The 23,933-nt window shown below is 55.7% G+C and overlaps 1 protein-coding gene across 1 annotated transcript in view; it reads right to left on the bottom strand.

The window, feature by feature from the left end:
* Positions 1-23,605, bottom strand: part of PDE2A (phosphodiesterase 2A) — a 42,423-nt gene extending 18,818 nt beyond the window's left edge. Inside the window, exons 1-2 of the mRNA XM_053935406.1 lie at positions 23,395-23,605; positions 4,318-4,369 (exon numbers count right to left, since the gene is read on the bottom strand). Of these exons, the coding sequence (XP_053791381.1) occupies positions 4,318-4,369; positions 23,395-23,462 (120 nt within the window). The 5' untranslated portion in view covers positions 23,463-23,605. The remainder of the gene's footprint in view (positions 1-4,317; positions 4,370-23,394) is intronic.
* Positions 23,606-23,933: the final 328 nt, after the last annotated feature.

Below are 23,933 nucleotides of genomic sequence, written 5' to 3'. Positions count from 1 at the left end.
TCACCCCAAAGGACAGAAACATCCTGGCACCCAGCTGGCACCAAGCTTTGGGTGCTGGCAGTGGCAGTGATGGGAGAGAGGTGGCATGATGTGCATTCCTGGGACATGGCATTGCTGGAAAAACTTCTGTGGCACATAGTCCCCTTCCCATCCACACTGGCTGGGTTTCCAGGACTTTCCTAGATGTTTTCTGGTGAATTAGCCATGCAGGGGTCTCTGTGCCTGGCTCTACTTGGGACCATCATGGCAAAGCTCTGGGGATGCAGCCAGAGAAGGCCTGGGGGACACCTAAGTCCTTTGGGTGGATAGGAATCAGTGGGATGGGAAGGGGGATGCAGCGTTCCTACATCCATCCGTGCATCCCCTCCTGGTATGGCTGGCGCTAATGGGATGTGCACAGTGATTAGGGACCTCATTTATCAGTCTCTGATGGGATCTGGGAAAATTGAATTCCTGGCCATCTGCAGCTGGGGAGGAATTTGATTTGGGCAGTGCTCCGGAGCAGGGTGTGGGGGGCTGGGGGCTGCCAGAGCTGCCCGTCCCCCCCCCCCACCCCAGCCATTCCACTCTGTCTGTACAGGGACTGGTCTTATTTTCCATGTCTGAGAGGGTTTGATGGTGGGATGCAGCTCTTAATTGCCATGAAGGGGTCTAGGAATTGGGAGGGTCTCGCTACTCAGATGAGGAAATTGAGGCATGGCCTGGAGAAGACCAAAGCCCATTACATGTCAGAAAGGATCCCAGTGCTGGTGTTTAATGGGTCAGCACCCAGCCAGGGGTCTGGCCTCCAGCCCCCCCTTGTCTAGGGGGGGTTCCAAAGCTGTGGCCAGGACATCCAAAGGTGCCAGACACCCTGCATCTGCCAGAGCCAGGCCAGGAGCAGTGATCTCTCCTGCACCAAGAGGAGGGAGACTCGGGAGCTAGCCCTATTCCATGGCTCCCTCAGGTAGGTCCCCACCACCCTCTCCCCCACATCCACGGAGTAGCCAGGGTGGGTATGCAACAGGATACCCAAATCCATGGATTCAGCTCCCAGAGGACCACCCTCCAGACCCAGGCTTGCAGGGGATCCCAGCCTACCACCTCCCTGCCAAACGTCACAGCTTGACTCCAAAAAGCCAAGGTCACCCACGGGGCCTATCCCGTTCAGGTGGAAGATGCCACCATGTCATTCCTGCAACAGGAGCATCCTGTCCCAGCTTCTCACTGCCCAGGATGCAGCAGGACTAATCCCCTCTGAGTGCAGCAGGACTAATCCCCTCCAACTCCGTCTGCTTGGGGTGCAGCAGGAATATCCCCATCCCAGCTCCACTGCCTGGGGTCCAGCAGGGTACTCCCACCTCAGACCTCCCTTCCCGGGTGATGTCATGAGTCATGAGAGCACTGGAACCTATATCCCAAACAAAAAAAAACCTCAAAAATCAGCCCCAGGCCACTGCAGTGCCAGCACAGGCTGATTCCACACCTGCAAGCAGTGACCCCTTGACCCCTGGCCTGTGGGGACCACCTGGCTGGGAAACACTGGGGTGCACCACCAATCCCAGTTTGGGGATCTAGCTCTACCTCCTGGCCTTGCTGAGTGTGGGAGGAAGCCAGCCCTGCTGCATGTAATGGAAAGAAGCCACCACTGCCCTTTCCTCCCCTTTATTGCCCTGCTGATGTGTTTGTGTCTGACAGAGGAAACGCAAGGACAAACGCCCGCATATGCATGTCCCCTCACTGCCCTCAACAGGTCCTCAGCCCACTGAACATGGCTGGTCCCACACAAGGGGAAACTGAGGCAGGAGGAGCCCTGTGATGCTGGCTGAGGCCCCCCAGTCCCTGGCAGGTCAGTAAAGGTGCCTAAGTATAGTCCCCCAGAGCCCCCTCCCAATCCCTGGGGACAGTGGGGGTCTCCCCAAGCCCCTCCTGCTTCTCCAGGCTGTGAACATGTATCAATTACGATTTGATTCATGATCCACTCTGCAGGTAATTGCATTGGAGCTCATGGCAGGGAGTGAGAGGAGAAACAGACATTCTCAGCCTCACCCCACTGCAGGGTGTTGGAGGGTAATAATACCCCAAGCCCTATATACCCCCTATATGCCCCCCTAGGCTTGGGGATGGGATTCCAGATGCAGTCAGTACCCAGGACACCAATGGGGACAGGAGTCCTGTGGTATTTTGTGGGGGATGAGCTGTTCCTCATCTACCCTGGGCTGGGATGTGCTGGAGAAGGGGCAGGATCCATCCCTACCACTCACTCCTCATACATCCTGGGTCACATCCCATTGCCACTGTGGCCTCACACCAGGAATGGCTGGGGCTGCATCTCTGCCCCACCATGTGATCCACTCCTCCTCCTCCTCGCTGCCACTCCAGCGCTGGCGGTCTGGGAGAAAACCAGTCTGCCCACCCTGCCCACCACCCCCCCCATATGGGTGTGTTTTGGCTCCCCCAGGCTGGGAGTTGTGGCTCCCTTACCTCCCCACCCCCAGATCCCCTTGGGGGGCTGTGTCCGGGGTTCAGAGCCTGCCCTGCTGTCAGCGCCCTCCTAGGTCGGGGCCAGTTGGGTTCTGGAGGGCTGGGACCGACAGGGATCACAGGGACCCCCATATCACTGCACTGGGTGGTGAGGAGTTCATATCCCACCCCCGTGCAGAGCAACAGGTCAGATGTCCTCAAGCCGCAACCTTCCCATCCGGAGGGGGAAGGAGGGCTCATTTCCCCCCCCCCCCCCCTGCCCGGGGCACATTGGCCCTGCTCAGCTTCTTTCTCTCAGTCAGCAGCTTTCGGCAATTTCCCAAAGAGCGTTGCCTTCCTTTCGTTTCCCAGCTTGAATCTCCAGGTCGTCGCTCCTGTCTTGAACCCACAGCCCCCTGCAGCCCCCTAAGCAGCCCCCTAATCCCTTGTACCCCCAGGGGGACCAAGGCCATGGTTCTTACACCCAAAACCATCAGCACACAGGTCAGGGATCCATCCAGGTGAACAGACAGTTGCAAGAGGGGAAGAACCCCCCTCAAGTCACCCCCTCCCCAAATTTGGGTGTGCTCGAAGGCACAGGAGCAGGAAGGACCAAATGTTTTCCCACCCACATAAGGGGATGCAGCCTCCATCTCTCCAAAATGTGCAGCTGGTGTAAGGAGGGTGGGGGTCTCAGAGCTGAGTCCTGCTGAGGGTGCTGAAGGGGCTCTGTCCTTCCCAGCACACCCACCCCGAGGTCTGGCGGCAGGATGGAATACGCAGCTGAGCTGTTGAGGCTCCCACTGCCAGAGGGGCAAGGGGACACAGGGAAGGGAGGACTCCAACCCCCCCAGAAAAACGAAACCCCCAGACACTCCCAAGCACATCGCACCCCAAACGCCCTAGGACAGAATGGACCCCCAGCCCGAGGCCACAGATCCCCCGGGATCCCCAGGGTATCCCTTTCCCCAGGGTAGCTCACAGTGTCCTGGAGAGCCCCCATGGCGTGACCCGGCTCCTGGCACGGCTGCCAGAGGGCGTGAGGGTCCCCTCGGGACCGGGCCGGCCCCCCCTCCCTTCCAGTCCAGCCCATTTCCTCCCGGGATCCCGCCGGGATCCGCACCTCCCCAACCCACTGCCTCCTCCCTACGTGAAGCCCAGAGTGTCCTCGAGCCTCGGGGGGGGGGGGGGGGGGGGGGGGGGGGGGGGGCGCGGGACGGGAACAACGACACAAAACGGCACCGTCGCCCCCCGCCTCGGGAGCCCCATTTGTACCTCAGTTTCCCTGTCAAGCTCTCCCCGTGGTGTTCAGAGCCCCCCACCGAAAAGGGGGAGACAAACGGGTGCAAACATGCTCGGGAAAGTCCCCTTCGCCCTTGGTGCGGGAAGGGATGGGGAGTCCGAGCACGGCGAATCGGGAGCCCCGACTCCCAGCCCCGCTCCACAGCATAAACACGGGGACCCCCACCGCCCCCGGGACCGAGTGGGAGGGGAGGCCGTGAGAATGGGGGTCCCGAGTGGGAGAGAAGGTGAGTCGCGTGTCGTGGTTTGGGAGGGGAGGAGGGCTGAGGGTCCCGGGTGGAAAAGAGGTGCTTGGGGTGGGGGTCCCCAGTAACAGGGCAGGTGAATCGAGTGTCCCAGGTGTCAGGGGACGTGGGTCGGGGTCCCGGGTAGGAGCGGAGGCGAGTCTGAGTTTCCGGGTGGGACGGGAGAAGGTGGGTTGTGGGTCCCAGGTGGAACGGGTGATAGCTGGGATTGGGGTCCCGAATGGGAGGGGATGCGGTTGGGGATGGAAATCCGGGTTGAGAAGAGGAGGGTCCCGAGTGGGAGGGAGGTGCGGAGGACCCCTCGGGGTGGAGGTCCCGACGTCCCTACCTGTAGCGCCTCGGGGCCGGGAGCGGCGTCCCCCGCCCGCAGGAACCCGCGGCTGAAAAAGCGAAGGAGCGCGATGAGGAGCCGTGGCACCATCCCGGCACCATCCCGGCACCATCCCGGTCCCGCGCACCCGCGCACCCCCGCACCGCCCGCGGGTTGCGGGCACGCCCCCGCCGCGACACGCCCCGTCACGATACGCCCGATCACGACACGCCCCGCATCTGCTCTGCGGGACAGCGGCTCCGCGGGGTTCTAAGAAGCGAGGATGGGCGGTGCAGGGTGGCGAGGGGATCGGACATCACTCTGCAACGTGGGGCGGGGGTCTCCGGTGTGGGGCGGGGGTCGAGAGGGTGGTCCCGATGTGGGAATTGGGTCGGGATGTCACTCCCCATTACTCCCCCCACCCCCCAGGAGGGGGGCAGGAGTAGGGGTCCCAGTGTGAGGCGGTGAAGGGAGAAACCGGGGTGGGGGTGCCCATGTGGGGAGAGGATCAGGGCGTCGCTCCCCAGTTTGGGTAGCTCCGCTCTGGAGCGCTGGGTTGGCAGTGCTTTCCTTGTGGGGCAGGTGCCGGATGTGCCGTCACGGGTCTGGTATCTGGGAGGGCAACAACCTCCCTCCCTCCGTTTAAACCCTCCCCTCTTGGGGATCGGGCCAGGAGTTTCCCCCTTGCCCCTTCTCCCTTCTGGGGCATGTTTCACCTCCCAATAAAGCGACCCCTGCCCCCTTAAAGGCTGCGCCTCACGTTTGGGTTGGGGCAGTCTTCCCCTCATCCTCTCTGAAGGAGGGTGCGAAATCTCATCCCATCCCTTGCCCTGGGGTAACTCTGATGCAGGGCTCAGTAGAGAAAGTCTTCCCTGCACCCCATCCTATAGGGGGTCCTACCCAACATCCCTCTTTTGGATAGGGAGGGACCCTCATCTTGGGGACACCTTATAGGGTCTGTTTGCCCCTACCCTCCTATATTAACCCCCCATTGCCTTCATTGAGGAGTGCCACCTCCTCCCCTTCCCCCCCCCCCCCCCCCGAGATAAGTACCAGGATTTCGGGATGCTGCCCCTACCCCAATGGCCCCAGGGAATCTGCATGGAGGGTCAATGTGCTCAAGCCGTCACACGATGGCCACATGCCACACGGTGAGAGGGACACCGGCAGTGCGACAATCTCCATCCCTCCTCCTCCTCTGGGCAGAAGAGGAAGTTCTGGTCTGGGGGAGGATGGCCTGCTCTTCCTCCGTATCCCGGGACTCCCCTGTCCCCAGGCACTCCCGTGTCCCTGCACCCCTATATCCTTGCCCCTCCATGTCCCTGTGTCTCTGTAGTCCTGTGTCCCACTCCCTACCCAGGCACTACCGTGTTCCTGCACCTCTGTGTCCCTGTCCCCAGGGCGCTCTTCAGGGACAGGGTGCTCTGAGGTTTGGCTGGGGGTTCGTAAAGGACTCGACCTTTCCGCATCGTCCTTAGGACAGGTCGTGATAAGGAAATGCTATCTCGAGGCAGGGGCCAAGCATGGTAGGGTTTAGGGACACTCTGCATGCTACACCCTCCATCTCGCTCCTTGCACCCCAACCCCCAGGATGCCGGGCCGGGGAGCCCGGAGGAGGTTCAGGGTGGCCAGTGGAGCCATCTAGTGGCCAGAGCCACCAGGAGCTCCCGGCCGATCCCGGACACCCTGCCGCAGCAACCCCGGCCTCCGGGTGGTCCTGCCCCTGGGGGTGACACAGGGGGATGGGCGTGTCTCCCCGGAGGTGGCATAGGATCATGAATACCTCAACTCGACGCAGCCCTCCAAAGCAGCATCTCACAGTGCCCATCTTTCCGACTAGACACTACCAGAGCCGCCAGATCCCCAAGATCAGGGTGTGGAATCTCCCACTATGGGTTCACCCTGCTGCAGGTACCATCTGTCACCCTTGCCTGGACAGGTCCTGCTGGCATGGATAAGGGTCCAGGGATCCATGAATAAAGCAGGCGGGAATAGCAGGTTCCCTGTGGGGCCAACAGTGGAGAAAATCCCAAGGAGCTGGGTGCTGGCAAGATCCATGTCCTTCCACCTGGCACAACCCTGTCACCAGAGCCGCCCATGGAAAAGCTCACAGCCAGCACAGCTGCCCAGGGAACACAAAGCTATTGCTGGGCACAAGGACACAGCACAGAGCTGTCCCTTGTGCTTGCCCAGAGGTGCCTGGGGACAGGGGGTAGGACACAGGGGTGCAGGGACATAGGAGCTGCAGGGACATGGTGGGGGAGGGGCTGGGGGCAAGTGGTGGGACACAGGGATATAGGCACAAAGGCCTGGGGACAGAGAGTGAGACACAGGTACAGGCACACAGGGAAATGGGGCACAGGGACATGGCAGTGTAGGGACACAGAAGCACCTGGAGACAGGGGAATGGGACACAGATGCGAGGACGCAAGGGTGCAGGGACTTGTGCTGCAGTACCACTGTTGCATCTATGCATCATTGCTCATCTCCCAGTCAGTCCTGGGGTAATTATGAGCTGATTCCTGGCTTTTCTGTGTGCCCCAGGAATGGCATTCCTAGGATGGGAACATCACAGCACTCAGATGGACACACACAGCCTCAGAACTCGGCCCTGGAGCTGCTGGGAAATAACTGTAGGTACTGAGGAGAGGCAGTAGTGTGGGCTTCCCAGCTGGGCTTCCCATATTTCCATCCATCCTGTAGTTTTCCCTTGTTCCCAACCTGGAGTGGATCAATCAAGTGCTGTGCCTTCTGTCTCTTCCTGGGAACTTGGGGAGCAGACACGCCACATCCCATCTGGAGGGTGTCTGATGGCATCAATGGGAATAAAGTTCATGCAGGCAAGTAAATATTAACCTTTATTCCATGGTAATGGAATATTCCACACCAAAGGCACTGAGATAAACCCCAATCCAGCTTTTCCCTGGGAGGTGCTAGCAGCAAATGGTATCAAACTCCCAAAGTTGAAGATTTTGGGGAGTTAAGGCACCAAGATGAGCCTTCACACCCTGCGTAACCCTGAAATCCCATTTCTCCCCATCCCTAGCAACTGCAGCAACCTGCCCTCAGAGTAGCATCTGTGGGCATACTGGATATACTGGGAGAACTGGGATGGGAGGAGAGCAGGGCAGGAGGGCAGCATGGCTGGCTGTTCCCAGCCAGGCCAGGACTGCTTTGAGTCATGTAGGATCAGCAGTGCTCCATTAAACTGTGGCACTGGTATGGAACTGGGGCCAGATGCTGGCTCTGGGGAGGCACAGGGGTGTGATGCCTTCTGGAGCATCCCTGTCCTCCACGGAAGGAGGGGATACAGTGGCCAATGCAGGTGGCACATGAGGCTGGGGTCCTGCCCATAGAACAGAGATGATTGAGACTCAGCTAAACTTGGGGGACATAGCCACTAATGGACCTGCTGGATCCTCAATCCGAATGAATTGGGGTGTTATTACTCTGGAGCTGTTAATCCAAGGTATGCTGACAGCTCTAAATCCCATCAGAAATCAATTAATCTGCTCTTCCACTCTGCACTAATCCTCACAATGGCACCCAATCAATATCCCATTTACTGCTCTGTGGTTTCCCCATGGATAAATCCCACCTAGCGCCCGGGATACAGCTGCAGTGCCCGAGTGGGGCAGGGAATGCTGCAGGGCAGGGAATGCTGCAGGGCAGGGAATGCTGTGCGACAGGGAATGCTATGGCATCCCTCGCCTGAGCAATGCCAGGCGCAGTGCTGGGGGTGTTAGGAGGCTCCATGGCATCAGGTGGGTTCACGGCATGGACCTGCTGGGAGCAGCAGGAGAGTTGGGAATGTGTGGACACGAGGAAGAGCTGTGCCTGCAGCTGTTGTGCATGTATGTGTGTGCACCACTGTCATCCCCAGAAACATCAGCACTGGCAGGGTGGGATCCACGATCCAGGTGGATCCCTTGATCCACCAAAGGAGCCACAGCCCGGAATGATCTCAAGCTGTTCAGGGATGGGGGTGTCCTGCCACCAGCCCCTCAGTGGGGATGGTCCCCAGAGGTGCAAGCTGCAGGGACTTGGTCGCATCAGGTCTGGGGCTTGGGCTATCATTGGATTCAAAGTGGGATAACAAAGGGATGAGAAAGGGATGAGAAAGGGATGAGGAAGTCCTGTGCTCTTCAACATCTTTATAAATTACTTGGACACAGACTAAGCAAGTTCACAGACAATAAAAAACTGGGAGGTGCTGCTGACAAATTGAAGAGTTGGACAATCGCCAAGTGTGTGAAGTTCAACAAGGATTCTGTATCTGGGATGGGGCAACCTTGATGTAGGTACAGACTGGGAAATGATTTGCTGGAAAGCAGTGTTGTGGAAAGGGACCTTTCCACAACTATAGTAAGTTGAACATCAGTCGCATGAGTCACATCCATGTCCTGGGGGGCATCAGGAACAGCATCACCAGCTGAGCAAAGGAGGGAATTGTCCCACCCTGCTCTGCACTGGGGCAGCCTCACCTGAGTGCTGGGGGCAGTTTTGGGCATCATAAAATAAAAAAGACATTAAAACCAGTAGAGAGAATCTAAAGAAGGGCAATGAGGGTGGTGAAGAGCCTTGAAGGGAAGCCGTGTGAGGAATAGCTGAGGTCACTTGGTCTGTTCAGCCTGGACAAGAGAAGACTGAGGGGAGACCTCATCACAGTTACAAATTCCTCATGAGGGGAAGTGCTGATCTCAGCTCTCTGCTGACCAGTGACACTCTGAGGGAATGGTCTGAAGTTATGTCAGGGGAGGTTTAGGTTGGATATTAGGAAAATATTCTTCACCCAGAGGGTGATTGGACACTGGAACAGCCTCCCTAGAGCAGTAGCACGCCTGACAGAGTTCAAGCAGTATTTAGACAGTACTTTTGGGCATGTGATGTGACTCTTGGGGATGGTGCTGCACAGGGCCAGGAGTTGGACTTGACGCTCCTTGTGGGTTCCTTCCAGCTGAGCAGATTCCGTAGAGGGGTGATGAAGGGATAAGGAAGGGCCCAGCTGATTAAGTGATACCACTGATGAGCAAGTGATGGAGCCCTTAGAGGGTCTCTGTGGAGACGTTTCAGAGTACGGTAGGGGCTGGGGGGCCACCAGTAGCCCATACACATGACAGGGCTAATTAGGAGGACAAATGGGATGGCAGAGCCCTGTTGGCCCCTATGTGGTGGTCCCTGTGGGGCTGAGATGGCTCTTGGCTCTGTTTCCATACCTCTCTCCCCTTCTTTGGCTGCTTTCCTAGCTGGCTCAAACAGTCCTCATGGACAAGCTCTGGGCATGGTGGCCACCAGCATCTTCAGCCTGGCTAATGGGATTTCATCTCCTGAGTTGCACACAGCCTGTCCCATGAGATTATCCTGTGTGGGCAAGGACAGAGCACACCCCCACTGTACCCTCAGAGGGGGGGGGAGAGGGGATATCCATAGGGACAGCCTGCATCCAGGGGACTAGCATATGCCATGGTGAGAGCATGCATCCAGGGGGACAGTGTGTATCCAGGGGGAAAGCATGTGTCCGAAGGGACAGCATGTATCCAAAGGGACAGCATGTATCCATCAGGACAGTGTGTATCCATGGGGACAGCATGCATCCACAGGGACAAGTGTGTCCATAGAAACAGCCTGAATCCTGGAAGACAGCATGTGTCCGTGGGTGACAGCCTGAACCCAGAAGCACAGCATGTGTCCAGAGGGACAACCTGTTCCAGGGTGACAGCATGTATCCATAGGGACAGCCTGCATTCATGGGACCAGCACATGTCCAGAGGTACAGGTGACATCCATGAGCACAGCATGCATCTGGGGGACACTCTGTGTCTGGAAGGACACAACACACCTGGGGACAGCATGTGTCTTGAGGGAGAGCAGGTGCCTGAAAGGACAGCATGTTTGTAGAGGGACAGCATGTTTGACAAGGGACAGCACATGTCCATAAGGACAGGGGCTGCCTAGAGGGATGGGATGTCTCTGGAGGGACACATGGATTTTGGGGAAAGCATGTGCCAGAATGAGAGCATGCAGCAGGAGAAGGGACAGCAGGTGCCTGCAGAACAGCATGTACTGGGGGTACAGCAGCCCCTGGACATGCAGTGCCACACCACTCTTCCAGGTGGCTCAGCAGCAATAAGGAAGATCCCAGCCCAGCCCAAGAATATGGAGTACAGGAATTTACTGCCAGATTAAATAAAAGAGGAGGAGATGACATCCATTGGCACTGGCTGTGTCACTCCAAGCTAACCCCACTCCAGCTGCAGCCACGAGGACTTAGCCACCAGCTCTCACTCGTCCCTGCCGCTCTCCTTGGCCCCTTATTTAGGGGTGGGGGCTGCTGCCAGGTGACAATGGAGTGTGGTGCTACCATGAGCACCCAGGGATCTGTTCAGAGACAGAGAAGGAGGCCTGGTTCCCACCAGCTTGGAGACCCCAAAGAAATGTGGCACAGAAGGAATAGGGTCCCTGTCCTGCGCTGGTACCTGATTCCACAGGATTCTCAAAAGTAGGCATGAATGATACTGTCACTTAAGAAAGGGATGTTCCAAGCCCTGACTCCAGGGATGCTCTAAGCCCTGTTCCAATGGGTGCTCCAAGCCCAAATCCCAAGCGTGCTCTGAGCCCTGATCCCAGGGGTGCTCCATGCCTCAATCCTAAGAATATTCTGAGCCCTCTTCCTAGGGGTGCTCCAAGCTCTGAGCCCCCTGAGGATGGTTTGAGTGGTGATCCTGGGACACTTCTGAGCCCTGACCCCAGGATGCTCTTAGCTTCTTTTCCAGATTCCTCTTCCAGCTTCCTACTGGTGTCTCCAGGATTTTCCTCCCCACTCAGTACAGCTTTCCATGGGTATCCCTTGGCATCTGGATTCTTGTTGCCATTGTCTCACCTGGCACCTGCCTGCTCCAATTCTCCCTCATCATCTCTTCTGTTAGCAAAGCAATCACTCCCCAATTTAACCTGGATTAAAGCAGTATTGCTCACTTGCTCCCTCGCTAGTTCTCTTCCAATTAATTTGTTCCTTGCTTTTATTTCCTAATTAATTCTTCAGGCTCTTTGGCAAGGAAACAACAGTGGTGCCCAGGGTCTCAGGAAAGGATCAGGATTAATTATCCCAATGGGAATAAGCAGAGGGGAAGAGAAGCGGGGGCTTAGCCCAGGATGGGGACATGGATCTGGGGTGAGCAGAATTCCTTGGACCACCCATAAGCATCCCATACAAAGGAGGACCATGGGATGAGGGGCCCACAGCTTACATCATTTCCATCTTCCCTTGGGAATGTCACAGGGACAAAATCCTCACAGAAACCAATATGATGCCTCTGTGGAGGTCACCCTAAGGGCAAGTTGAAGTGGGGGCCCAAGTTCTACAAGGGTTAATGCACAGTACAGCACAGGGTGTTGGAGCTAAAAATATTGTGCCTTTCTTGGGATTTGCTCCAATGACTCACTCCTTTCTGTAATTTATTGCTTGTTACATAATCACTTTCATTTTCAGCTGGAGAAAAATGGAGTATGTTTTTTCCCTTTTTCTTCTGGTTTTTTTTTTTTTTTTTAATGAAAAGAGCATTTTAGCACATAAGCACCAGCCATTTTCCCAGTTCTTCCTGGCATTTTCCTGGCAAAGGGCTGGTATGCTGCTGCTGGCTCCAGCCTTCATCCAAAGACTCCTAAGAGCATGGTGAGCTCTGGGGTCTGCTAAAGAGGGAATGCGGAGTGAGAGGGGTGCTGAGAGGGCAAAACACTCTGGGGGCAGCTCAGAGGTTCTGGGATGGGATGGAGGGGCCAGATTCACCCATTGTGCCCATTGCCCAGCCAGGGTGAACACCCCCTGGCACTGCTGCAAGGGCATGGCTGGCTTTGTCCCAGCAAACCCAGGGCTGCATCCCAGAAAGCCCAATATGGTACTCCAGCAATTTGAACACCATGGCCCAGCAAACCCAGTGCTATGTCTTAGCAATCCTGGGGCTGCATCCCAACAAGTCCAGTTCTGTGTCCCAGCAAACCACTGGGTTTGCTGCATCCTAGAAATCCCAGTGCTCTGTTCCACTGAGCCCAATACAGTGCTCTAGGAAGCCCAGTGCCATCTCCCAGCAGCCCAAGTGTCTGCCAGCATAGCTGTCTCCACCAAAGCAGGGCAGGACACTCCAGTGGGGAAGGGGAAGCTCTGGCTCAGGCCCTGGCTGGGACTGGGATGAACTTCTGGTGGGGAGGTGAGAACCCCACTCTCTGCCAACCACCCTGACACCTCTGCAGGGGGGCCAGGAAGCCTTGTGTTTGGAGCTACAGCCTTGGAATTAACTGTGTCAAATGTTTTATTTGTGTAGAAACGCAATTATGTTAATTAAAGCATATCTGTAATTACAGCACTTAGTGGCCTATAAGTGCACTGGTGACTTTACAGAACCTGGAAGGCTAGAGGGTGGCTTGACCCCAGCGCCAGAGAGTTCTGTGTAAGGAAAAGCAGCAGTGTCCCCACGGGGTAACAGTGGTGACTCCAGTGCCTGTTCCACTCTGCCAGGGATGGTGCAGCGAGATGGGATGCTCAGTACCCACAGTCACATCCTGACCAAGTCACAGTCCTGCTGCTCTGGGAATGAAGGTAAAAAGAACATGCCTTCAGCATCTCAGGGACAAGGGAACAGGAAGAAAATGGGTCCCTGAGGTAGACAACAGTGCCTGGGCAAAGGGAGTTTTTCCATTTCTGCAAGCAGCAGGGGCTAAAGAGTGTATCTGTGAGGAGAAAATAAACGGGAAGCAGAGAAAGACGATAGCTAGAGCAGCAGCCAACCAGCCCGTGAAATGGCTGGGATCACATCCCATAGTCTCCAGGCAAAGGGAAGGGGGGAGGTGGCATCTGTCCCCACCTCAGTGGAACCCTCGTTGTGGGCAGTGTGTTATGGGGGGATAAGAACCCCAGAGGGAACATGGTCTGGGGCAGAGGAGTGTTGTATTGTGTTTTTATCTCTTTGTAACAGTCCTGTAATGGTTTGCCCCTTCACCCCCCATTGTCTCCCAATGGTTCCACCCTGAGCTTTCCCGCCCTTCCCCCAACGCCAATCTCCCTGAAAATGCTCAGTCCCCTCAGTGCCCTGTCCCCTCCCTGGTACCTTGTCCATCACTCAGCTCCTAATCTCACTCTCCCAAAATCTTCCACCTTGGGCATCCAGTGAGTAGACGAGGGCCAGGAGTCCCTCCCTTACACTTTTCCCATTGGTTTGTGTGTCTGTCTGTCCTTTTGCCTTCCGTTCCCCCGAATTACCCCATTGGGTGGTGGGCGTCCCTTCCCCCTTGTCACCGCCCCGGTACTTAAGATGATTGTGAGAGCTTCGAGGCCACTTTTGGCCGCCGGGACAATGGCATTCAGAGGTCCCCAGAGCTTCCATTAAACCTGAGACTTTTTTCCCGGCCTTGAGTCGACTCCCTCATTACCTCCTCGGACGCCGCCTCTCCTCCTAACAAGGCAAACAGCGAAGCGCTTTGTCTTAGCCGCTCCCCGAATCTCCTCGAGAAACAGGGGAGTGTCCCCCGCTGCTGACCGTGCCTCGGCCGGGCAGGCGAAGCCAGGGGGCTTCAGGGTAGGCACGGCGGCAGAGGAGGGGCTCAGGAGAGCCTAGAGCAAGGGAAGCAGCAATGGTGGGGCATGGTGCTCTGGCGCAGCGCTCCAGGATCCCCACACACCCAGACATCTTTCCTCCATCACCAGAGCAGCCAGCTCCCAACCTGCCAATGCAGTTTCCATCTTCCCCAGCCTCCATCAGTGACAGAAAATTCCTGCAATTGCTCAGTTCAGAGCAAAAACATTTCACTGGAACTGAAGAATTTCACCCTGCACATCCACAGGACACATCCCAGCATGTGCACACACAGTTAAGCAACAGCCTGGCATCTACAAGCAAGAAAGGCAGGGATGGCTGCTGAGCCTCCATGTTTAATTTGAAGCCATCATGAGCCCTGCACAATTCCAGACCTGCATAATAATGGACAGGTACTGCAGCATGCTGGGCAGTGATAGAGCAGCTGGCAGGAGCGTGGCAGGAAAGGGACCGGTGGCACCAAAGCTTTGCTGGGTGGGATTTATTTGCTGAGCAAACGTGTGGAGGCTGTTGATCCGGCTGCAGAAAGCTGAGCCCTGTTTGCTTGGCAAACACACTGCTCCAGATGCTCTGCCTTGGAGCATCAGGTCCTATGCAAGCAGCTGCCCCCACTGCCGGGCTGGGAGAATAGCTCCCGGGGCTGCCAGGAGCCACAGGAATGCACCTGGCCCTGGTGATGGGGCTGGGAAGCCTGGCAGCCCTGCAAGGCTACAAATCCCTGTCCACATTGCATGGCAACCCTGCAAATCCCCGTTGTATGGCATTCCTGTAAATCCCATTCCTGTTGTACAGCATCCCTGCAAATCCCTATCCCCACTCCACAGCATCCCTGCAAACACCTGGGATTGCCAGGAGCCACAAAAATGCAGCTGGTCTCAGTTATAGGACTGGAAAGCCTAGCAGCCCTGCAAGGCTGCAATTCCCTGTCCCTGCAAATTTTCATCCCTGTTGCATGACATCCTTGCAAATCCCACCACCATGGGGACCTCCAAGTAAAGCCACCAGCACCCCAAGGGAGCCAAACCAGGCAGGATAGCAAGGTGAGAGAGAAAGCACAGTTACCCTGAATCCCTGGGAAATTATCCTTGGATAAATGCAACTCTACAGATGCTGCCAACTCATCTTTCAATTAGTCAATTTAGTTGATAACTAGAGGGGGAAAGAAAACTGCTGTTGATCATGGTTCAGCACGTGTTCATCACCTACTCGTTGATTTTTTTTTTTTTTCCAGCATTGTTTTCCCTTAAAAATAGTGTGAACAGAGCAGGAGCCAGGATCTTGCCTGTGTTTTTCCATGCCCCATGCTTTCCATGAACAACAGCTCCTCAGGAGCAGGGATCGTCCCCCAAGCAACACCACAGATTTCTAACTGAATCCTCCATCTGTGAACATGGCACAAGTGGGAGCCACTCACTGGCTCCCACTTCTCAAATGGCTCCCAGGACTTCTCAAATGATCCAAATATTTCCATGAGCCAGAGTCAGTGCAGGGAGTGGGGACCATCTGTGGAGGGACCAGAGATGACACAGCTCAAAGCCACTCATGCTTTGGAGGCTGATCAGGGCAAGAGTGGCTCTGTCTGACACTTTCAACCCATTTCCCAGAGCTGAGTTGAGCTTTTAGCTTCTGAAGCCTCAGCTTTCCCTGAGAGGAGGAGAGGGGACAACTGGGGATGAGGATTGGCTGTAGGGACTGCCAGTGATGGGGCTGGTGTGGGTACTGAAGAAGAGATGGAACTGGCAGAGAGATGCAGCTCAGCCCTGGGACAGGCATGGAGATGCCATATGGAATATGGAAACATAATTACTGAGGTTGGAAAAGCCCTTTGAGACCATCAAGTTCAACTATTCCCCCAGCACTGCCAAGCCCGCCCTTAACCCATGTCCCGAAATGCCACATCCACAGAACTTTTAGATCCTTCCAGGGATCTGACCACCACTGCTCTGGGCAGCCTGTGCTGCACCCCTTCAGGGAAGGAATTTTCCCTAATATCCAAATTAAATCTCCCCTGGTACACCCTTCTGGGCTGGTCTCTGGCACAGCCAAAATCCCACTGGTACGGGGACCAGTGCCGGAGCATGTCAAGCTTTTAATCCTCGATCATGCTTTCCATTAATTAATGGCTTTTCTGTGGTTGGACTGCTGGCTCCAGCTTCTCTGCCACACTGTGCCTGGACAGAGCACCGGCTGGACAGCTAGCAGCCACGTGCTATCTGAAAAGAGTCCCCAGCTTTGTCCTCTTCCCTGTGTCACAGTCTCCATGACAGGGCTGGTTCAGGAGCTGGGATCCAACTGAGCTGCACTGGAAAGGATGGAAACAGGCTTCCCAGAGTATCACTATGGTCCCTCCTTGGACCACAGTTGTTCTCTGCTGTGCCTGCAGATTGGGGGTTGCAGGAGGGAGGCAACTAGGGGACAAAACTGGGGTCCCCTGCCCATGCTACAGCTCTCCACACTCTCGGCTGGCATGTGGAGCTCCTTCCAGACTCTGTGCATGGCAACGCACACTGTGCCTGACTCTGCACTTCTCGCCAGCCCACGGACTTGCTGTCCCCATCCCCACGTGGCAGGGGAGAGGGGGTTCTCCAACAGCACCGAGCCCCCACCTTCATAGAGCACTCCATCTTCACCAAAACAGCATAGCCACACACCCCAGGAACCAGCTCCCACGCTGCTTCTGGGGGAATGAGACCTTCTTTCCATCCCTGCATTCCCACAGGAGCAGCACAGTGTGACAGGTTGCTTCATCTTCTTGAAGTAAGGGAGATGGTCACAACTGGATATGGGGGGCCCCAAGGACATTACTCTGAACTCTGGGTTCCCAAACCATGTGGAGCTACTGGCACTGGTGGCCCCTCCACCTAGTCTGCAGCATGGCACAACACAGCACAAATCCTACTCCAAGCAGTTCCAGCTGTGTCCTGTTGATCTGGCAGGTGCAGGACCAGCGACAGGTACCCAACTGGCGCCCACAGCCATTCCCAGGAGCATAATTTCCCTGGCAACAGTCAGACCCAACAGCAGGCCCCCTCAACCTCTTCCTAAGCCTCGCAGGGTTCATTATACCCAGCTCCCACTGTGAGAAACTTGTTTCCTGTGACATCCTCTGGAGCGAGAGCTCACCCGGCTCTGCTGCTGCATGCACCTGCATCTGGGTCTGACCAACGGAAACCAGCACCCAAAGGGCACCTTAGTGCCTTATTGCCCTTGGGCTGATTTTGGGGAATGCTGAATGGCCCTCTGCAGTTCTGCCAGCATTTCCAGATGGACACCTCTCATGCCTCAAGACCTGCTTTGTCCACAGCCAGCACTGTTTTTTCCTCACTTGAGCTTTAGCAAAACACTCCAGTTTTGGGGGTTTCATCCAGCAGTGTTGCTGACTCAGCATCTGTCCCACTCCCCAGTGAGGCCAGGACAGGTGCAAGACAAAACCAAACCACATGACAGGTCCCAGAGAGCCTTTGGCTCAGCCAAAGGGGGAAAAGCATGGATGGGAAGGCCACAAGGCTGTGCTGATGGGGAAAATGAAGCATATTCTGCTGAGGAGAATGGAGCATATTCTGCTGAGGAGAATAGAGCACTGCATGCCTTTGTCCTGGCAGACCTAACACTAACTCTAGTCTAGCACTAACTGTAACACTAGTCATAGACCTAACCATAAACCTACACCTAGGTATAGTTGTAACCCTAAACTGAGACCCAGCCTAGCTCTAAACCTAAACCTAACTATAATCCTAACACCAAACTAAGCCTTAAATCTAGCTCTAACACAGACAGTAAACTAACCTGAAGCTAAATTCTAACCCTAGCCCTAAATCTAATCTTAGGCTAACGATAGCCCTAAACCTAAGGTTAAATCTAAACCTAAGCATAAACCTAAAATTAGTACTACTCCTAATACTAACCTGAACCTTACACTTAGCCATAGACCAAATGCCAGCCCTAGACTTAACCCAAACTCTAACACTACTCTTAGATCTAACCAGACCCTAAGTCTTTTATCTTAGCTATAGATCTAACCTTAAAGCTAAACTTAGCTTTAGTCTTAACCTTAAACCTATCCCTAATCCAAACACTAGCCCTAAACTTGATCATAGCCCTAAACCCAGACCTTAATTTAGTCCCAACTTTAGCAGTAGCTCTGACCCTAACTCTAACCCTAATCTTAGATCTACCCCTAACCTTAGCTCTGACCCTGACCCTACTCCTAACCTCAGGCCCAGCTTCAGCCCCTCAGGAGCCAAAGGGAGGCCAAGCTCTACCCCTGAGGTCCTGCAGAAGGATCGAGGGAATCCCCACATCCTGCAGCTCCCAAGGATGCTCATACTCAGGATCCAACACCCTCCTCTCAGGAGGAGAGCAGGAGTTCCATCTGCAGGAGTTCCATCCCATTGCAGGAGTTCCTGGCTTGAGCAGCTGACAATCAAATTCTTGAAAATTGCCATCACCCTGCTTGAGTCAAGAGGTTAGGGACTCTGGTACTGGTACTGTTCCCCATCATTAGTACCACCTTCCTTGACCCCAATTTCTTGCTTAAAGCCTTCATGGCTTCCACCTGCTTTTTCCATGCAGGAAGGATGCTGCACACTAATAAAAAACATGGGAAAAGACCCAATTTTGGGGAGAGCAGGGGAAAACACAGCAACACCCACAGCTTGTGTCCTTCCAGCCAGGCTCAAGCCAAATATTAGCTTGAGGACAGGGCTGTGGAGACATCCTCGCTGCAGGAGTAAGTACACAGGGCAGCTCTGGTGTGAGGATAAACCCCAAACCACCAAGAAGCTGCACAGGCATCCCAGAGCATCACCACCAAGCAGCAACATCCTCACCAGGCTGATCTATGCCACCACTTGGCAGGGCTCCATGCCTCACAGCCAGGCTGGGGACCATCAGACCAGCAGGGGCTGCAAATCCCTGTATTCCCAAATCCTGGCTGCCCTGCCAGCTTTTGCCCTTGCAGGCAGTAGCATTAGGGCTCTGCTGCAATGGGGTGAGATTAAGTGTGCCTGTCAACAACAAGAGGTTTGCATGGAGGTTTTCATTGGAGCATCAGCATCTTCATGCCATAGCAAGCAGACACTGAACTTCAGGGGACATGGACAGGTCACCCTCCAGACCTCACTCCACAGCCAAGTGAAGCACAGGCACATTCAGCTGGCACCAGCTCATGAGAAGAAAAGGGGAAAGAAAACCCTCCACCAGTCTCTGCCTTTCAAATGCTCCTTATAAATATCTTCTCACTGCCTTCTGAGTCACCCAGCTGAAACGTGCAAGTTATTAACAGCCTGGGAAGGGGCGGGGAAGCAACTGGGAGCCAGAGGAGGATTCTGGCTAAGTCATCACTTTGTCCCAGAGCTGCACTGGCAGCACTACTGTCTGCTTTTCCCTCTTTGGGTGGAGAGCAAAGGGCTCTGGGGATGCCGAAACACATAGCGAGGCTGTCCTTGATAGCTGCAATGCTCAGGCTAAGCCCTAACCCAGCCCCAGCCACAGCCAAAAAAGTCAGGGTTTAATATTTTCAGTGGGAAATGCACCCCATCCCACTTCCAAATCCTTCTCTTTATTCTGTTTGATTTATCACAGAAAATACAAACTGACAAAGGCCCAAAGGGCTTGAACCTACCCAAGATTCTCCCATGTCCTTCTTCCCTTCTGACTCCACACACCAGTGATGCAGGCAGGGCTCAGGATATGGGTCGGAGCAGGATTTGGGGACAAGAGCAGACCAAGGGCTGCTGCTGCCAAATATCCAGCCTCAGGGACATTCCTGAGCCAACACTCAGGAAGTCCCATAGGCTGCCATACTGGTCCATTCCCTGGGGATCCTATGTGGATGACAAGGCTTGGGGATAGATTCCTACAAGGTGTTTCCAAACACCTTCCTACACATTCATAGACCTTCCCTACAAGGCCAGATTGGATGAGGAACAACCTGGTGTACTGAAAGGTGTCCCTACCCATGGTGGGGACATAGGAACTGGATGGGCCTTAAGGTTCTTCCCAACCCAAACCAATAATCCCACAATTCAGGCTCCAGCCCCACAAACATCAAAACTTGCTGTCATTGCCCATTGCTGCAAGGCAGGTGAGATCCTCCCCACCCACCCTGACAACCTCGGCTGGGGGAAAACAAGCTCCAGGCTGCCTGTTGCCCACACTCAGCAACCTCTCCACTGCCTGACCCCGGTGCTGCTGCTGCTGCTGCTGCTGCTGTGCAGATGGAGCCATGGTAGCAAACAAAGCATCTCCCAGCATTCACTGTCCAACTCACTCCCCCCTCCAGACAGGCCCATCCATTAAGGAGGACAGGAGAAATCTGGATAGGCAGAAAGTCCGAGGCAGCTCTGGGCCCTGCTGGCATTTTTGTCCGCAGCCCAGCACAGCTCCTGCTGAGCCACGTGGGAGCTGGGAATGAGACAAAAGTAAAAGCAAGGACCAGGGTCAGAGGGAAGCAGGAGGAAAAAGGGATTCCCAGAAATTGCTTCTGCATCCACTGTTGCCCCCAGGGAATCCTGCATTCAGCCCTAGATGGATGCTTAGCCTCCCAGAGCCCCCAAAGCAGCACAGCTCACAGGGGATGAGCAGGGCTCTGCTGTAGATGATGGCCAGGGTATACTCGGTGAAAGTCTTCACTAAGAGGGCCATAATCTGGCCCAATTCCCAACACTTCCAAACAACTGGCTATTCTGAAGCTGAAGATGCTCAGGGAGATGCCCTGGGTGATGGAGGAGAAATTCCTTGCTCACACTGGAGACCTCCTATGGACAGGTTCAGGGTGGTGGGAAGCTCCTGGCATATGCAGAATACAGGAAGCTTGCAATCAGTTTTTCCTCTATTTTCCCTGACAGGCATCTGCAGGCTCCAGGGCGGGGTGCACAGGCAGGTGGGTGATCCTGAAGAGTCCCAGTTACAAGCGCAGGAAAAGCCTCAGGCTTTGAAAAAGCTGGAGAACATCACCTAAGACCCCCAACAATGGAGGACAAGATTAACCTCATTCCACTGAACCCCTTTCCCTGACAAGCAAGTGCCTGGCAGGGGAGCAGAGACATCCGGGCCAAACTGACAGGACAATGGAGTGATGGAGTGGATATTTTCCATGACATTTTACACATGCAGCCCGGGGACTAGCAATAATCATGAAGGGTCTGGGGGGTTCTCCAAGGGGTTTGACAGCCTACCCTCAGCTTTACAGGTGCTCCAAGGCTTCCAAAGGGTGGCTGAGCCCAGCTCATGCCCCCTGCGTCCCAGACAGTGTTGTGCCCTGAAGGAAGCCCTGACCCCTCCCAGCCTCCACTGAGCTGGATCCTTCCCGCAGGGATGCTCAGAGCTGCATCTCCTCCGCTGTGTTTTCCATCTGCAAAGCTCAGTGGCTTCTTCCCCAGCCCTGGCTGCTGTCAGATGCTGTGACAGCAGCAGCTCCAGGCACCCTGACACCCCACCCACCTCTAACGAGGTCAGTGTCCACCCACCCGGGAACACACTTCCCGGTGGGAGAAAAGGAGGAAATGGGTTAAAACGTGACCTGGAAAATGCTGCACCTGCATCTCCTTGCAAAAAATGCACCATGCACATGGGAGAGCGGGGCCACCACTGGATCCCAGCCTCACGCAGCATTGCCAGCCAGCATCGAACAGGGCTGGAGGAGAGGCAGGGATCAGACAGCACCCCTCCCCACAGCGCTAACCTCACCACTGCAACCCCTCTAGGGAGTAATGCGGGTCCAAGGGCATCATCCTCGGACAACTCTTGGGAAGCTTTTCCACCTCTATATACCCCTTGGCATTTACAGGAACAGGGACAAATATCTATGAAGGACATATCCTGGGTAAAAGGGTAAAGCAGCTGGACTCATCATTCCTACCTCGCCTGCCAATTCCTACCTGGGCACAGCCAACCCAGCTACACCAAGCTTTTCTGTCATTTACATTTTTTTTAAAACAGCAGCAGAGGCAGAAGGGAACATGGGGATCACATGGCATTTCAAGACCTTTGTGTGTTTTGCTTAAAGAAAAGGACATGTGCACATGTTCAGGCAGCACCAGAGAAGGATCTCTGCAGGGAACAAAGCATACACAGAACCAGGGAGTGAGCCAGGAGAGCTGAGGGAAGGATGCTGCCTGCAGAGACAGACCCAGCACCCACGGAAGCGTAGGAGGATCAGCACCTACTGGGACCTTGAGGAAACAGATCCAAGGCACACACTGCATGTAGGCAAGAGAGATGCTGGAGGGTATTTTCTATGGAGAGGGACAAGGTTCTCACCCAAAGGTCAACTCATGAAAGTGTGAAAACCTGGTGAGGGAAATGTATAGCGCTGGAGTAGGAGTGGACGGAAGCTTCCCTGCATCCCAATAGTCCTGTCATCACCTAAAGCACCTGCTCCAGGAGACCCGAGGCTGCTCCTGGACACATTCCAGTGCAGCAATGTGCCTCCTGCTTCTGGTGGTCCTGTCATGAGCAGCTGAGCCACGCAGTTCAGCCAGAGCCTGAGCATGTGGAGCTGGCACCATCAGACAAAGGAATCCAAACACTGAGAAGCCTTCCTCCTTTTTGCCCTAGACCTGTATCTCTTTCCTGTAGTTCAGCTCACCCTCCCAGAGGGCTTTTCAAAATGTGGGATCTGCTCCCCTGGAGTAGGGGGAGAAGGGATTGGGAGCACCCCAGATCTCTTGGTACCCAGGAGCCAGAGCACGCACGTACTGTGAACCATCTGTGCACAGCCTGCTCCCTAGCAGCTGTGGTACCTCATGAGTGCTGCACATGTGTGTGCACAGAGACGGGGGTCTCTGCCAGCCCCAGCCAAGCCTGTGGGCAATGGGAATTGAGACACTGCAAGTTTCTGTTAGCCAGCTCAGCCCCTTTTCCCACGTGGGCTCTTCAGAGCATCACCCTTCCCTGCTTCCAGAGAGCACTGTCATCCCTCAGCAAGGTCACCCACGCTCTCATACAAAGTCCGTTGTGTCTGCTGCAGCATGACACCACCATGACCCCTGTAGCCCCATTCCCACCTCACCATATACAGACAGGCACTGTGACACTAGGACCCCCAAATCTGTTTGGTGAGTGGGTGGGTGTGCAGGTGCTGGTTTCTCTAGCCCGGTGTGAAGTTGCTGAAACCACAATTCAGAAGCCTGACCTGAATTTCACAAAGTCACCCAGACCCCCCTGTGGCCCACCAGTGGGTCAGGAGCCTTCTACCCTTGCAGGAAATCATTATGTGATGAGGGTGATGGGGAAACAGGGAGATTCAGTTCACACCAGCCCTCTGGCACAGAAAAAACCAGTGATGACCTGCCCCAGGACTAACATAGGTGGCAAGTGGGGAAAAGGGAGGGGTTGCAGCCGCTTGTCATTTCCTTGCCACCCCCTCCCTGACAGCTGTCAGGCAGGAGGAACTTCTTCCTGCGTCCCTGACATCTCCTTCGCTCCTTTGCCCAGCATTACTCCCAGAGCATCCCTCCCTCTCGCCGTGGTCCCCCATCCCCGATGCCAGCGGGAGGGAACTCACATGTCAGAGGCGGCTGCCTGGTACGGCTGGCTCCGGCAGAGAATGGAGTGTCCGCAGCCCTGGCCCATGGCTCTGCATGCTTCGGCAGCCCTCCCAGCTCCGCCGCCGCCGCCGCGCCCGATTCTCGGTGCTCGCTGGGAGCGGAGACTCCCGCCGCGCTCAGCTCGCTGCTGTCACCGAGCCCGATGCAGCGCGCCGAGGCGTGCGGGAGGGGAGGACGGAGCGGGGGCGACGCTGATTGACGGCGCTGCTGCGGCTCCGCGGGGCTGGGCGGGGGCCGAGCCGCTCCGCGGAGGGGCCGGAGGGGCCGAAGGGGCCGCACCTGCCGCCCGCCACCGCCCACCCCGGGCCGCGCCCGGCCTCGCCCGTGCGCCGCGCCGCGCCGGGGGGCAGCTGTCTTTGTCTAGAGATTGTCCACGGGTCCTGCCCTCCCCATTCTCCCCGCAGGAGCCGCCGTCCCACCCGGCGCCTCTGGTCCTGCTGGGACCGCAAGCCCCGTCTACCATGCTGTTACTGCCCCGGTGGCATCGGCAGGAAAA

This window comes from Vidua chalybeata, chromosome 2 (assembly GCF_026979565.1).
Source record: "Vidua chalybeata isolate OUT-0048 chromosome 2, bVidCha1 merged haplotype, whole genome shotgun sequence".
Classification (NCBI taxonomy): domain Eukaryota; kingdom Metazoa; phylum Chordata; class Aves; order Passeriformes; family Viduidae; genus Vidua; species Vidua chalybeata.
The sequence above is the reverse complement of the archived record's forward strand: the minus strand, read 5'-3'. Positions and strand labels throughout refer to the sequence as shown.